Source organism: Protopterus annectens, chromosome 11.part0 (genome assembly GCF_019279795.1).
Source record: "Protopterus annectens isolate FY-2018-M chromosome 11.part0, PAN1.0, whole genome shotgun sequence".
Taxonomy (NCBI): Eukaryota; Metazoa; Chordata; order Ceratodontiformes; family Protopteridae; genus Protopterus; species Protopterus annectens.
Genome location: NC_056745.1, coordinates 1,381,309,889 through 1,381,325,476, shown reverse-complemented (window position 1 = coordinate 1,381,325,476; position 15,588 = coordinate 1,381,309,889). Strand labels below are relative to the sequence as shown.

At 45.8% G+C, this 15,588-nt stretch overlaps 1 protein-coding gene across 1 annotated transcript in view; it reads right to left on the bottom strand.

The window, feature by feature from the left end:
• The window catches only part of LOC122815078 (putative cation exchanger C521.04c), a 1,300,764-nt gene that overhangs the window by 724,485 nt on the left and 560,691 nt on the right, over positions 1 to 15,588 (bottom strand). The window contains exon 5 of the mRNA XM_044087322.1: positions 3,085 to 3,201. Coding sequence (XP_043943257.1) covers positions 3,085 to 3,201 — 117 coding nt within the window. The remainder of the gene's footprint in view (positions 1 to 3,084; positions 3,202 to 15,588) is intronic.

Here is a 15,588-nt window from a genome sequence, read left to right as displayed (position 1 = left end):
TGCCCCGCAAAAACAAAACCCCCCCCCCCAAAAACCACAAAATATGCGCCTTTCCCCCCCCCATAAACACACACACATATCCCGCCCCAAAAAAAACAAAAAATTCCCGCCCAAACCACACATATCCCGCCAAAACATTACACACACACACATATGCGCCAAGATACACACACACATAGCGCTCTCAGATATACACACACACATATTATTACATATATGCCAGATACACACACACACACATATACCTGCGATAATACACACACACATATGCGCCCGCATACACACACACACACACATATGCGCCCGCATACACACACACACACATATGCGCCCGCATACACACACACACACACATATGCGCCCGCATACACACACACACACATATGCGCCCGCATACACACACACACATATATGCCCGCATACATACACACACATATATGCCCGCATACATACACACATATATGCCCGCATACATACACACATATATGCCCGCATACATACACACATATATGCCCGCATACATACACACATATATGCCCGCATACATACACACATATATGCCTGCACAAGATACATATACACATATATGCCCGCATATATACATACACATATATGCCTACATACACACATATATATACATACATATATATATATGGCTGGTGATACATATTATTATATATATATACAAGATACATACACACACATATATATGCGCGCATACATACACACACATATATATGCGCGCATACATACACACACATATATATGCGCGCATATATACACATATATGCGCGCATATATACACACACATATATATATACAAGATATATATACACACACATATATGCGCGCATATATACACACATATATATGCGCGCATATATATACACATATATATGCGCGCATATATATACACATATATATGCGCGCATATATATACACATATATATGCGCGCATATATATACACATATATATGCGCGCATATATATACACATATATATGCGCGCATATATATACACATATATATGCGCGCATATATATATACACATATATATGCGCATACGCATATACATATATACACATATATGCGCCAAGATATATATACATTACATATATATGCGCATATATATATATACAATATATATATATATATATATGCGCCAAGATATATATACACATATATATGCGCGCATATATATACACATATATATGCGCGCATATATATATACACATATATATGCGCGCATATATATACACATATATGCGCGCATATATATACACATATATGCGCGCATATATATATACATATATACATACATATAGATACATACACACCGATATACATATATATATACATATATACATATATATATATATATATATTTATATATATATATAGATATATATATGCATCCCAATTAGTCTAAGTGCCCACGTACTTGGGACTAAACAGTTTTGATGCCCCACAGACAGTAACATAACATACAGCTTTCAAGTAGAGTCAGAACTTAGAAGCCAGGCCATAAATTTCAGCAAGTGCCAAAGCAGATAACCAGAAATGTTTCCACAGATGCCAAAATCCCAGTACCACAACAGATACGGAGAACAAGTTCAATGGAAAGGCAGATATCAGGACCACCTCAGAACTACCAGTACTGGTAGTACAGATGTTAGAAAACTAGTCTGGAGAATGCATGTGCACTGCAGCAGACAGCTCAGCAACCTGACAGACATTAAAAAAATGAACCAGAGAATTACAGCCATGAAAGAAACCAGAACCAGTCAAGTGCCATCACATCATACACCAAGCCCCACGAAAAAAAAAAAATAAAAAAAAAGATAGGGAGCTCCAAAACATTTACCTCAACATGCTTCTGCTAGTTTCTTGTCCAAGGCAGTACCAAGGACTTAAATTACCCTGTGATAGCTGCCCCAGAGTCCAAATAGCTGTAACAAGGCACTGGGAGCCCTGGAAGCAGCAAAAATCAGCAATCATAAGTCAGTATTCTGAGATTCAGCAGACTGGCGTTTTTCTTCAGCAAGAAAATTTAGGATAGAAAGTTTGTCAGTGGGAAGGGAGGAGACAAATGAAAAAAATATGCTCTAATTTTTTCTACTGCACAGTGGAAGTTTGCATGGACTCCAAAGGTTTCACTTCAAAAGCTGGCTCCTCAGACATGCTTCTCTAGTAAGTACTGTCAGAACTCCCACTTCCCACCTGGGACCTTCACAACAGAATGAAGATCACAAGTGTTCATCCTTTTATAGCACAAATGTTCCTAACACAGACTACTTAAAATGTGTGTAAGGAAATTATGGACAGGTTTACTTAATGTGGCAGAAACAGGAAAGCTGTGTGAGAAAAAAATATCAGATTATAAAACTCAAAACCAAACCCATCTGAACGAGTTAATTGCCAAAAGAATATCCCCTTACATACCGCAAAAGTGATATAACTTGACAAAACGCCAAAAATGGTTATGGCAAAACCCATTCTCTTCCACACAAAGCATATCAAAAACAAAACCTGGTCAGATCTGTATGCAAACTGCATGATGGGAGGGGTTCCTTGCAGCCTAGCCTCCAAGGCTGTAACACAATGGATCAAGATTACACAAAATGAGGAAGAGGTCATTAACTTAGTAGCATCACTATTAATGTACAAAGTTTTTGTTTTTTTTTTTGTAACTCCACTGTAGATTCATTCACACTTACATTGGTTTCAGCAAACCAAATTTCAGCAGAATGTGCTTCAGTACTTCAGAAAAATGCCCCAATCTGTATATGTATATGCAATGGCTATGGGTATCTAGATGAGGCATGTGCTATAGAAATGTGTAAAACAATGCTGTTGCTGTAGAGAGCAGATGTGCATGCCATCTGTGGAGCTCTTTCCAGTTACAGAATGCACATTAGTGGTTTTCATGAAGAATGAAATACAATTTGTATGGGTTTTGCTGTCTGGACTTCTGTGCTTTTAGTTAATTGTACAATTATTCCCTCAATTGTTCACTTTGCAAATGTACACAAGCCCACACACTTCAGAAAATGCATAATGAGCTTGCTGTGAGTGTTAACCATACCATAAGGAGCTCCCAACACTGTGAAGAACATCAGAGCAGTCAAGAGGAAGTAAAACAGAGAAAGCCACCATCCAAATAAGAACACGTAGAAAACATTTCCACAGGTAACAAGGGACCCTGAAAAACAGAAGAAAACACAGTGAATCTAGTCAGCTCAAACAGTACGTTTAGCTGGTCACACAGAATGCAAGCCAAAATTGTAACTGCAGACTCAAGTTCTAAACTAGGTTAACACAGAGGGATTATATTCTAAAAATGCATCTGCATGCTGAATGACTGACATTTAAATGACCATTTTAAATACACAGCATGACACTTCTCACCTAGACAACACATTGCCATTTTATAAAATAGCTGCTAACTACCAAGACATTTGAAGTGCAATCAAGTGTGAAAGCCAGATCTACTTTGAATGCAATACTGTACTAGTGCTTAACTAAATGCAACCTCTTGGGCTGTGTACTTCTAGTATGTTTTGTAGATTATGGCTGAAAGGTTCTGAATGGGCCAGCCTACCCATTAGTTTACCAACCAATTAAAAAGTAATCTTACTGTTCAATTTGCTTTGAAAGGCTAGCCATTCAGCAGTGTAAGCACCGGCACTCAGATGTGATCACTGAGTAATGCTGATGTAACACCCCAACCCGATGTAAAAATATGAAAGGGGATAGATGACAATTTGATTGAGCATAAACGGTCCTAAAATAAACTATTTTGTTCCAAAACACAATCTTTTCAAAGTTTGTCTACCTTGCTGCCTCCACAAAAACTATGGTAATGTGCTGGGAGATGTATACAAAATAGGACTGTAACAGGCCTCTCCTAAAGCATCACAGCAGGCGTCACTCTCCCTCTAAAGGGAAATGTAGACATTTGTCAGTCTTCAAGACACAAGTTCTAAAAACAAGGAAACTGCAGACTTCAGCTGGAGAGGCTTGCTCTACTTTTAGAAACATCTTAAACACAGAAGGCAATCTTTATGTGGCTGTGGCAATCTTTTCATGTGGCTGTACCTCAGTACCAAGTTCTTTTCCATGCTCTGGTCATTCACTGCCCAGAAACCCAACTGCTATTCCAGTGGACAAAGCTCTGGGGCTACCACTAACTGCTAGCTTTTAGCTGTTTTGGCACTAGTAAAACAAATGGGCATTCATTTCAAATGCAGCAAGTATAGTTGTGTAAGTTGCAGTTCCCCAGAACAGTACATGCTTGAAATTCTCACTGCTGCAGTAGCTTTTACGCTATATGGCTTGGATCCTCTTCAGGGCATATCAGCTAGCCAGCTTCCAAAAGCTTTTGCTCCCACCCCCACTCACTGACTGCTGACTGGAAGGCACTGTGGTGGGAAATCAGCAGACTAACTTTCTTCAGGACTTTCTTACCCAAAAGTAATACATACTCATCATGAACCTCTAAAATATGTATTTTAAGATCTAACAACCTCACAGCCCAAAGAGGACGGTAGACAGCTACTGGAGCAGTGAATTTGTACATTTACTATTATGGGCAAGTGCAACTTGCACAACTTACTATGTTCATCCTTCATTCTAGTGTTTAGGCCATATGGTTGTTAGCCTATTCATGTTAGAAGGGCATGGATCCAGGTGCCCCCAGAGAATGCTCCTAGCAAAGACTGTCCAGGGATCTAGAAAAGGAATCAATTGTACAACACCTTGTAAATTTATTTATTTTACATTTGTTGACCGGGGTAATCCGACTGGATACATGTCCATTTTCAGCGGAGTCCCGGGGAGAAAAGCTCCAACAGGGTTAAAATGACATTGTAAAAAAGACAAAAAACAATTATAGTTTTAAGAGAGATAAGAATATTACAATAGCAGCTACATTTAGTTACATTTCATTATATTCAGGTTAGTTGACACTTGGTTGACTAGGACAATAATTGTACAATAAATGTACAGACGACTGTTAGGATGACCATGTGAATACAATGCAACTGTGCAGGAGCCCCCCCCCATACCTAAAATATACATTTGTGTTTCAGCATCTGATGAAGGCAAGGCTATAGGGTGGAAATAACTTCATCTACTGAAAAAGGAACTGGGTGAAAAAAGATAGTATTCATGTATCCCGGGCAGACTTCACCGGGATGAAAGCTCATCCCTGTTCTGGAAAGTATGGCTCAGCATGCTACTGGGGATTTAACCCTGTATAGAGGGGCCCAGACAAAGGTTGATGCACTAATGTCTGAAAAATGAATGCTGCTCTGTTGGAATACATACCCTAAAATGACAGCAAGATAAGATCTGTACACTGCTATGTCCACTCACACCAAACAGATCCACCATTACACATCTAATTTATAAATGGTAAAGCAGAAACTGGAAGCGGTACATACATGACTGGAGTATATGGAGACCAAATAGAGTTATTTACTTACCATAACTTGGCATCTGTTATTCTACATCATTCATCACTACAGGGTCCTGGATCAGATATCGGATCCAAGCCAGCAGGGTAGGGGGATGGTGGGAGGGTAACGTGATGAATGACAACACAGAATTACACAGATGTCAAGTTACCGTAAGTATATAACTCCTAATCTGATGTTATCCAAGTAATTTTTCACTACAGGGTCAAAGTCCCCAGCTACCATCGACCTTGGGAGGCCTCAAGGAAGGACATGCCAGAGCACCATGGAGCCAAAGGAAGCCCTGCTCCTAGAAACCAGATCAAGCTTGTAGTGCTAAATAAAAGCGTGAAGGTTAGATCAAGTGACAGCAGCACAAAATGTCATTGATGGAACGTCTCACTGTAAAGGCTGAAGTCTACAGACCTAGCAAAATTAGCCTTGACATTTCTTGGCACCTCAAGATGATCATAGACCAGAGATGCAGCTAGATATCCATTTAGAACTGGTGACCTTGGAAACTTGAAGGCCATGTCTGTTGGGGGGGGGGGGGCACAAAGCTGTTCTGACTTAAAAGCCTTTCGCCCTATTCAGGTAGAACCTTAATTGCCGATGAACGTCTTTTAAGTTATGTAGGATATACTCCCCTTCAATGGAATAGTTGGGAAAGAAAAACAGAAGCTGAATACAATGGTTTAAAGACAATTCAGAAGCAATCTGGGGCAATGAGGGATTCATCCCAAGAGAGACTGTCCTTGTGAAAAATCAAGTAAGGAGGTGTGATAGTGAGAGCTTGCAATTCCGAGACCCTCCTACCTGAGGTAATAGTCACCAGGAAGGCCATTTTCCAAGATTGGAACTTGAGATCACAGGAACTAGCAGGCTCAAAAGGACTCCTGGTCAGAGATTGCAAAAACACAAGGTCCCAAGGAGGCAATGGGTCCTTAAATCGGAGGCCAAAGCAGAAAAAACGTTCATAAAAGCTTTAGAAAGACTGGATGAAAAGGTCAAATCAGAGCTCACATGAAAGTTGGAAATAACCAAATGAACCTTAATAATGGAAAGATTTGTTCCCCTTGGAAAAGGGAGGACAAGAACAAAAGAATATTAGACATTGAAACCAAAAAGGGATCCAGATTCCTGCTCATAGCCCAGACAGAAAACTTTTCATTTACTACTTTAAACCTTTCTAGAGGAGAGTTTCTGGGAGGCTAGAAAGATATGTTCAATGGTGGACACCAGTCTGGATTGTTTTATAATCATTGAAACTGGAGAAAACATGTGGTTAGGCAAAGGGGCTGAAAGTTTGGGAGAGGAAACCCTGAAGGATGGGAAATCAGATCCAGACAGGGATTCAGCACCCATGGCAGATACTTCAGATGAAGGGGAACCACAGTGACGAGGCCAGAAAAGGGCAATGAGGATAAGGGATATCTTCAAGCATAGAGCTTTCTGCAGAACCGTTGCTATCAAGGCAACAGGAGGGTAGGCATAAAGGAGACCCGAAGGCCAATCATGAACTAGAGCATCCCGTTGCGTCTCCCCCCCTAAGAAGGGATCAGGGTGAAGTACCAGCTGCATTTGCAGTTAGCTGGGGAGGCAAAAAGGTTGCAGGACGGTTGACCCAAATGGTCAAAAATCTGCTTTGCCACCGAAGGATTGAGAGACCACTCGTGAGTCAAGATAGATCTGCTGGGCCCATCGGCCAACACGTTGGAATCTTTGGGTATGTGTTGCAATGAGGAAGTGGCTGCAGGACATTACCAATTCCCACACTCTTATAGCCTCTGCACAACTGGTAAGAACTTGTTTCCCCATTTGACGTACCAGACTGACATGCAACTGAACTGCAATCATCCCTAGAGGGAGGCTGTCCTGGAAGGCTTGCAACAATAGAACTGCTCTCCTTTCTACAATTACATTCAACTTGGTCTCTACTGGGGACTACATACCTTGGACAGTCTTCCCCTGAAAATGTCCCCCCACCCCAACAGCGAGGCATCTGTGGTCACTGTGGCCATGGGTGGTTGGAGAGAAAAGGGCCTGTCTAGATATCCTGAGACTGAAGCCATCACTGCAAGTGACATTTGCACATAAGCGTCAGTGTTAATCATAAGGGATGAAGCAGGGCCAACCACTGGACAGCCAAGGTCCACAGCAACACTTGCATGTGGTGTGGTACCTGGCTAAGGGAATGAGATGAATGGCTGAGGCCATCAATCCTAGAGCCTGAAGAACCAGGTAAACTAATGGGCACAACAGCTATAAAATCTGAGTGACCTGCTCCCATATCAGCTGAATTCTGCACAAGGGTAAAGCTGCAATCTCTGAAATGGAGTCTAACTGAACTCCTATAAATGCCAAATGTTGAGAGGGGGATCAGGTTGGATTCCACAAGGTTGACTTATCCCCAACTGACAGAAAAGGGAGAACACATTGACCAGCCTGCAGTCGATGAGGAGACAAAGGTCTAGGTATGGAAAAACCTGGAACCCCTGCAGTTGGAGCTGCTGCCACTGCCAAACATTTGGTTAACACCCGGGGGCTGTGGCGAGACCAAAGGGTAGGGCTCTGAACTGGTAATGATCGGCTCCCAGCCAGAAGCAAAGAGGTCTCCTTAAACGCCCGTCTAGCGATAGTAAGCATCCTGGAGATCCACAGAGCCCAAGCAAATCACCCTTGCACATGAGTGCAAGAATGGACTGAGCAGTGACCTTCCGGAACTTTGATTTCTTCACTGAAAGACTGAGCTCAGAGATCCAGAATGGGATGTAGGTCCCCTGTCTTTTTTGGCACTAAAAAGAAGCGAGTGTAAGCGATGGATCCTCTGTCTTGCCGGGATCTCTTGGATTACTCTTTTTAGAAGTTGAGCTTTGAAGGCCAACTCCCTTTGAATGGGTAGAGCGTCTGGGAGATTATGCCTTAACTGGAGAGGGTTCTGAAAAAGGGAATGAAATAGCCCCTGGAAATGATAACACCCACTGATCGAAGTGATGTCCGTCCAAGCTTGTGAGTGTAGGGAAATTCTACCCATCAACTGCCAAGGGCAGAGCATTCAGGCAATGCTTCAGAACTGCTGATAGGGCTACTATGAAAAAGGTTACCTGGAGCCCCGATTTTGCAGACCCCCCTGCCTCGAGAACAGCGTCGTCCATTGAAACCTCTCCCCCTGCCTCTGGGAGAGGATTCAATCAGCAGAGTCCTGAAAGGGAGATTGTGACTTATGGAACCACATCTTACTAGTTCCTCTTTGGGTCTTGGAGAAGGAGCTCTGGGGAGCAGAAAGCTTGATCTCGACTGCAGACAGTCTTCTTTTCCTGCTCTCTGCAGGTTAAAGTTTTCTTCATGGAAGGTCCAAAGAGAGTGGAACCAAAGGGGCATTAGTAAAGGAATCCTTGAAGCGTTCCATGAACCCAAAAACGCAACCAGGCATGTCATCTCAAAGCAATGCCTGTGCCAGCTGCCTGAAAGGTGGCTTCCACTGCAATGGAAGTCAACCTCATGTGGAATTTGCAAGGGAAGTCTGAATGGATAGCTTGGGAAACACCTTGAGGTCCTCTGCCAGCAACAACTCTAAGGGAAGTGGAAAGATCTTTGAAAATATCCCTTTGCAGACTGAAAATGCGCCAGATTTGTCACGCTCAGCCCAAAAAGTATCTGAGGCATACACCCGCTTCCCAAAACAGCATTGCCCGGGACTCCATGTTCAGGGGAATGGACCATGGAGCTCTGCTAGCTCCTTTTTTGTGGCAGCAGCAACCACAATGGCATTGACTGGAGCTCCTTTGCTCTAGAAAGAATGGTCTGCAGGACTCTTGTCAGCCCTTTTTGGAACAGGCTCTGTGTCCATCTCCTTCCAGGCCCTGCTGGTGATCAGATCCACTAACTCATATGGGGGGCACCCCGGAGGCAGACAGGCCAGTCTTGAAGGCTTTCAGGAATACGGACTCCTCAGAAGATAGGGGTTGGGAAGACCATCCACCCTTTTGTTTCATAAGCTCAAGGATGTCTCCAAAGGAAACGGTCTGGCAGAGATGTGGTGGACCCATCTCCTCCTTAGAGGTCCTTATCCTTTGTGAGGGACCCAACGGGGGGGAGGCGCAGTGCCTCCTCTTGCAGTTTCTCTTAAGATGAACCTCCTCTGCTGGGTGATCCAGAGAGGACTTTGAAGAGAGAGGGACTCCCAAAGGGGAGGAAACCCCCTAAAGGCACAGTTGGGAGGGCCAACCATGGGACAGGATGGAGGTCTCGCCAGCCGAAGTAGAGAGGCAGGGAGGGACATGGAGGTGCAAGCAGAGGAAGCTCCAGACCTGGAGAAGGTCCTCTACCACACAAAGTTCACTGCCTAGAGACAGCCCCCCAACCCCATCCAGAGATGTCCCCCGGAGAGCAGCAGCGCAACTGGAAACAGCCCCGCGACACCGACTACACCTGTCCAGAGCTATCGAAGGCTCAAGTGCCAAAGGGAGGGGACCAGTTCAAGAAGACTATACCAAATCTCACCCCTCTGCAGAGCTGGTGTTGACAGCTCCTGGATGGGGCTCACCCCACTCGGGGGGGGGGGTGCAGAATAAGCCAGGGACCCTGGAGTAGAGAAAGGGGGAATACTCTGCCTCATCAGAATCTCACCCCCAAACATCCCAGTCCCTGAGATCCAAAGCCACCAAGGTTGGATGAGAACAGCATGAAACTGGAAGGGGCAAGGTTCCCCTAGCCAGTTGGGCAGGAGAAGCCATGAGCCCCATCTCTATTTAAGCCTTGAGGAAGCTCATCGTCCCATGTCGGAGGGCAAGAGACTTCTAGAAGATCTAAAAGGATGAAGAGGAGTAGGTAGACTTGGAGGGAGATCTCACTGACCTACTGCCATGAGGTGGGGAACAGGTCTGAAGTGTCAGAGCTGACTGGGACCTCTGTATAGAGGTAGAAGGGAACAACCTCCTCCAAGACTATAATCAGATCAACAAACTTGTTGGATCCAAAGGCCCAACACAGCAGACTGATCCAAAGAACTGGTTGGATCAGAGGCTGGCTTAATCTTAGGTGGTACCGAGCGCCTCTGATCCAGAGAGGCCCTGGATCCAAGACACTGCTCCGTGGCTCTTGGCTCAGAAGACATCTAATGAGAAATCAAACCTGCATCCAGGAATGTCTCCTCAGAGCTATTCCTGTACCTGCTGCTCTACTCAATCAGCTGCATAGGAAATGAGACACATGGATGACACAGTAATGGAGATTAAGGTCACAAGCAGAGTTGTCAGACAACCCCTGAGCTATAGCACCTTGTAGGGTATCTCCTAACTTCTTGAGATTCTTCTGCAAGCAAGTAAAATGGGATGGGTAGTTCAGTGACCCAAGGGTAAAGGCTGAAGAAAACATGTGCTTCCCGTATCTGTCCATCGTACAAGATTCCTTATTCGCTGAGTGGACAGACGCAAACGTTTCAGCAAGTTCCTTCTTAGTGGCCACCACCACAGCATCTACTGGAACTCCTATTAGAAACGGTTTGTCCTCTGGGGCTGGGATAAATTTGGCCTCCTCAGAACTGGCTCCAGACTAGAGAGCCTCATGCCTTCTGACTGACCACACCCAGCAGCTGGTCAAAAGGCAGAGACACCCACGAGGTGGAGGGTCAAGAACCAAATGCCTCCAGGTATACCAACATCCTCAGAAGGGGAAAGGGCTTTCTAGCCACCTCTGTTTCAGGATCTCCAAGATGTCTGAAAAGGAGACAGAGGGTGACCGTGGGGACCTTTCAGATTCCTGTAAGTCTGTATTAGACATGACAGACTCTGGGGAGGGGGGAGGGGGGGGTCGTCTGTTTCTTCTTACATGCTCTCTTCAGAGGGACCTCTTTGGGGGTCGGGGGATGTTGGAGATGTTTTGGAGAGAGAGCTTTGCCCATTAGGGCATCCTGGGGCATTGGTTCTCTATGCAGGGGTTGGAGGACTGATGTAGAGGTTGACAATGGGCCCTGAAGGGGGGGGGAGTAGCTGTAGCTGAGGGTGGAGCAGTCTCAGAGAACAGCACACTCATCACCTCAAAGGCACCCCAATCTGGAGCCAAGAGAGACTCCCGGTCCAAGGAGTCAGATCTTCCCCGAACCAAGAATGAGGCCTCAGAGGCAGATGTGGGCGCTGAACTGGCCTGCGCTGAAGCTCCAAGTGGAAGAGTCTGATCCGACAAGGGTCCTACTCTACCCCCCAGAGCAGACGGAGTTTTGAATCCCAGACCATTCGACAGAAGAGGGCATCGAAGTGGTCGGAGCGGACGTCGGCACCAAAGGTTCCACCACAAGGACTTCCAGGCACTCTGGCTCTGAACTCAACTGAATCGGAGGAGGAAGAGGATAAAGACACTATTGGAGTCAGCTCCACGACCTTCTGGGCTGGGCAGAATTTTAGCAAAGGCCAGTGTACGAAGCAACTTTCTCACCACCATGTCCACATCAGAAAGGCTCAGAAAGGAATGACAAGACTTATGGCTACCAGCCACAGATTGAAGCAAGGGAGACTGGCACCGACCGAATCAGTTCCAATGACCGACTTGCTCTTTTTACTACTTGACAGCTCCAAAGATGCAGGTGGAGCAGGAGTAGATTTCTGTTGGAACCGCTAGGTATCAGTTCCGAAGAAATAGGTTGGTCGTGTCTCCAACTCCAAGCCCAGAGCCGAAGTAGTCTTTGGAGTTTTGTCCACTGTTTTTGAAGCCTGACTGCCTTCAACTGTAACACAAGGTCCCTTCAATAAACCCCTAAGAATAAGTTTTTTTCCCTTCCTGCAGGACCCTGGAACTAAAACCATGACAGATCGAACAGGAATCCTGCAGGTGGACGGTGCCGAGAGTACACAGCTGGTGTGACAGATTTTCTGTGTGCACAAGTCGCACTTAATATCCCAACTGTTTAAGTGCTTTAGACAGCCTAACTAAAGAAAAGGTACTAAAGTCAAGAAAACTATTTTGGTAACACCACTTTACAAGGATAGTGAAAGCCTATATATATATGACAGGTGTAGGGAAGTTAGAAAAAAGTTTAAAAATGTTAGAGGAAGGTCTCTAACTTAAACGATGCACTCCAACTGTTCTAATGGCGAAACTGGAAGAGGAAAAGGGGGGAGAGGAAATTTTCAAACTGATTCCTCTGGGCAGTGCCAAATAAAGTCAAGTCAATAAACGGGGATATAGGAGACTTGCTGAAAAGGTGGTAATTACATCACTTAAAGGGAATAAGCAGATAGGAAAAATTACTAACAACCACAATGAAATAAAGTCACTTAGCCTGAGCCAGCGAAGATAAATCCTGAAGCTGCAAGTGGCAAACCAGATCTGGGGAACAGCCGCTTGACATCATGGGATATAGTGTAGCTTTGAGTCAGTGAGCTCGAGCTTTAGTATATGGCCGAGTCGGAATGGATGGTGGCTCCGGACCCAACCATCAAGAATGAAGGCGAGATAGAACACAACATCCCTCATTTGAAGTGTGTCCAAATGTGCCCCAAAAAATCCAGAATCTGGACCGGTGTTAGAGAAGATTTGTTCAGATTGATGGTTAATGCCCAGATTCGTCACTAACCAAATGAAGTAATCCCTGTCCTGGCACAATAGATGCTCTGAAGAGGAAGCAGAGCGCCATTCATCTAGGTACGGAAAGAGCTGAAGAGCCTGGAGCCTCAGGTGAGCCGCTACAACCCCCATCACCTTGGTAAACACCCTGGGGGCTGTGGTGAGACCACAGGGAAGAGCTCTGAACTGGTATTGATTGGCTCCAAGCTGGAAGCAAAAACCTCTGGGAGCACCTGTCCATTTTGACATGGTAGTATACATACTGGAGCTTGATCAAGCACATTCAGTCTTTAGCCTGCAGAAAAGGCAAGATAGATTGAAGAGTGACTATCCAGAATTTCGTCTTTGCTACTGACAGGTTCAATGTAGGCAGATCCAAGACTGGTCTGAGGTCCCCCATTTTCTTTAGCACTAAAAAGAACATGAGTAAACACCAGATCTGGACTGGTCTGGTGGGACCAGTTGGATGACTCGTTTCTTCAGCAGCTTTCCTATTTCTACTGATGCCTCCTCCCATTGTGCAGGAGGGATGTCTGGGAGGAGCCTTTTGGACAGGGATATTCTTTGAATGGAATGAAATCTTCCGGATACGATTCGAAACACCCAGTGATATGCTGTAATGTACTCCCATGCCTTCGGGGGTAGTGACAGACAACCCCCCCACTGCCTCCCAAGATGAGCAGAAGGGCAACCCTTCAGGGCTGCTCCCCAGGTCACTCAGAGAAAGGTTCTCAGGACCCAAAATTCCTAGGACCCCCTCTGCTTCTCAGGGGGAGTCCATTTTCACCCCCCTCTGCCACTGGGAGACTGAGAATCCTAAGCGTCCCGGGAAAACACCAGAGACTTCTGGAACCACATCTTCGTTCCTCGTTTCCTGGGAAAGGACCTTAGAGGAGATGAGAAGTGGATCGAGATGGCAGACTGTCTTCCTGTCCTTCTCGCTCTGGACCAGTGTCTTTCACAGACTTCCTGAAGAGGGAAGAACCATCATAGGGGGCATTGGTGAAAGACTCCTTGAAGGGCTCAAAGTTGACAACCGGAGCCAGGCATGATGCCTGGCCACCCTTTCAGCTCCCTCTGTAGCATGAGAGAGCAGTCACATGGCTGTGTTAGCAACCGCTTTTATAGAGTGGCCATTCAGGTGAACATCTTTGTCCCCCACAGATGGACTCTGGGGTAGACTCAGTGATTTCTCTCACCAGATCTCTGGAGTCAAATGACGTGCCATATAGTTCAGCGCCCTCACCAAAAAGGTCACTTAAGTATATACTCCGTTCCCAAAGCAGTCCATCGCTCCCAATTCTGAGGGATGAACCATGGAGCTCTTCTGAATGTGCTCCTTCTTGGTGGAGGTCTCCACCATCACAACTACCAGGGACCTCTTGTTCCAATATGTCCTGACAGGGGTCCGAACACTTTGTCGGGACGTTTAGGAATGGGCTCTATGGTGTCCGGCTCCTTCCATGCCCTAGATGTTTCAGATCAACAAGTGGATCAGCAAGAGGGGACACCCAGGAGGTAGATGGGCCCAAGCTGAATGCCTCCAGGAACACAGACTCGTCTGAAGTCAGTTTAGGGGCTGAAAACTACCCCTTCTGGCAAAGCTCCATAATGTCTCCAAAGGAGACAACCACAGGGCGTGACCTTGGGGAACCTTCCCTTTCATCCAAGTCGGTATCCTCTGCGAGGTACTCTGCAGGTGAGTCCAAGTGCCTCCTCTTACACTTGCGTTTGCAGGGTTCCTCCTCAGGGGGACTGAGGACTCTCAAACCTCTTGTTGCTCCACTAGAACTTCCTGGGGAATAGCAACCACAAGCTGTCCCTGAGACGGCAAGATGGTCAGAACCACAATCAGCCAAGGGGGTCTGGACAGAGTCAAAGGATGAGATGGTCAAAGGCCTAGATACCACGAGAACCCTATCTACCACGTTGAATTCTGAGGGGGAATGAACCTCCTGGGATGTACTGGCGGGGTCCGTCCCCCCTGACCCAACAGAGTAGTCTGAGCAGAGTCTCCAGGAGCAGAGATGCTGACTGGAATGCTCTGCTCCAAAGTGCTCAGAGCAGAGAGTACCCCCCCTTGGATCTGACCCAGTGGCCTCTGATCCGATCCCATCAGACAAGCTCAAGGCAATAGTCGGTGTCAAGGTATATGGGTACTCTTGGTGCTGACCCCTCAACCCAGAGGGTCCTCTGATCCAAAAATTCCAAAACCGCCGGTCACCTTGGAGGAGGAGTTATTGGTTGGAAAAAAGGTTGCAAGGAGCCCCCTCTGGAGGGAGAGGGCACCAGCAAGAGCCCCATCTAGATCAGAGTGCGGATAAATCTCCGCATCACCCTGTCCCATCTCTGCTTCACTCCGGGTGGAGTGGGAGGACACCACTGAAACAGGTGGGGAGAAGACCTAACTGGAGACAGTCTCCGCGGGCTCAAGGGAGAACCTGGGTGAGTGCAAATGAGGAGACCCAGGCCTAGTTGGAGGCCTAACGTTTGGTGGTGCAAGGGACCACTTGAGAGAATGTTCAGTCTTAGTCTTATCCCCTTTCCCTGGACCTCTTGGTAGGAGTTTGATT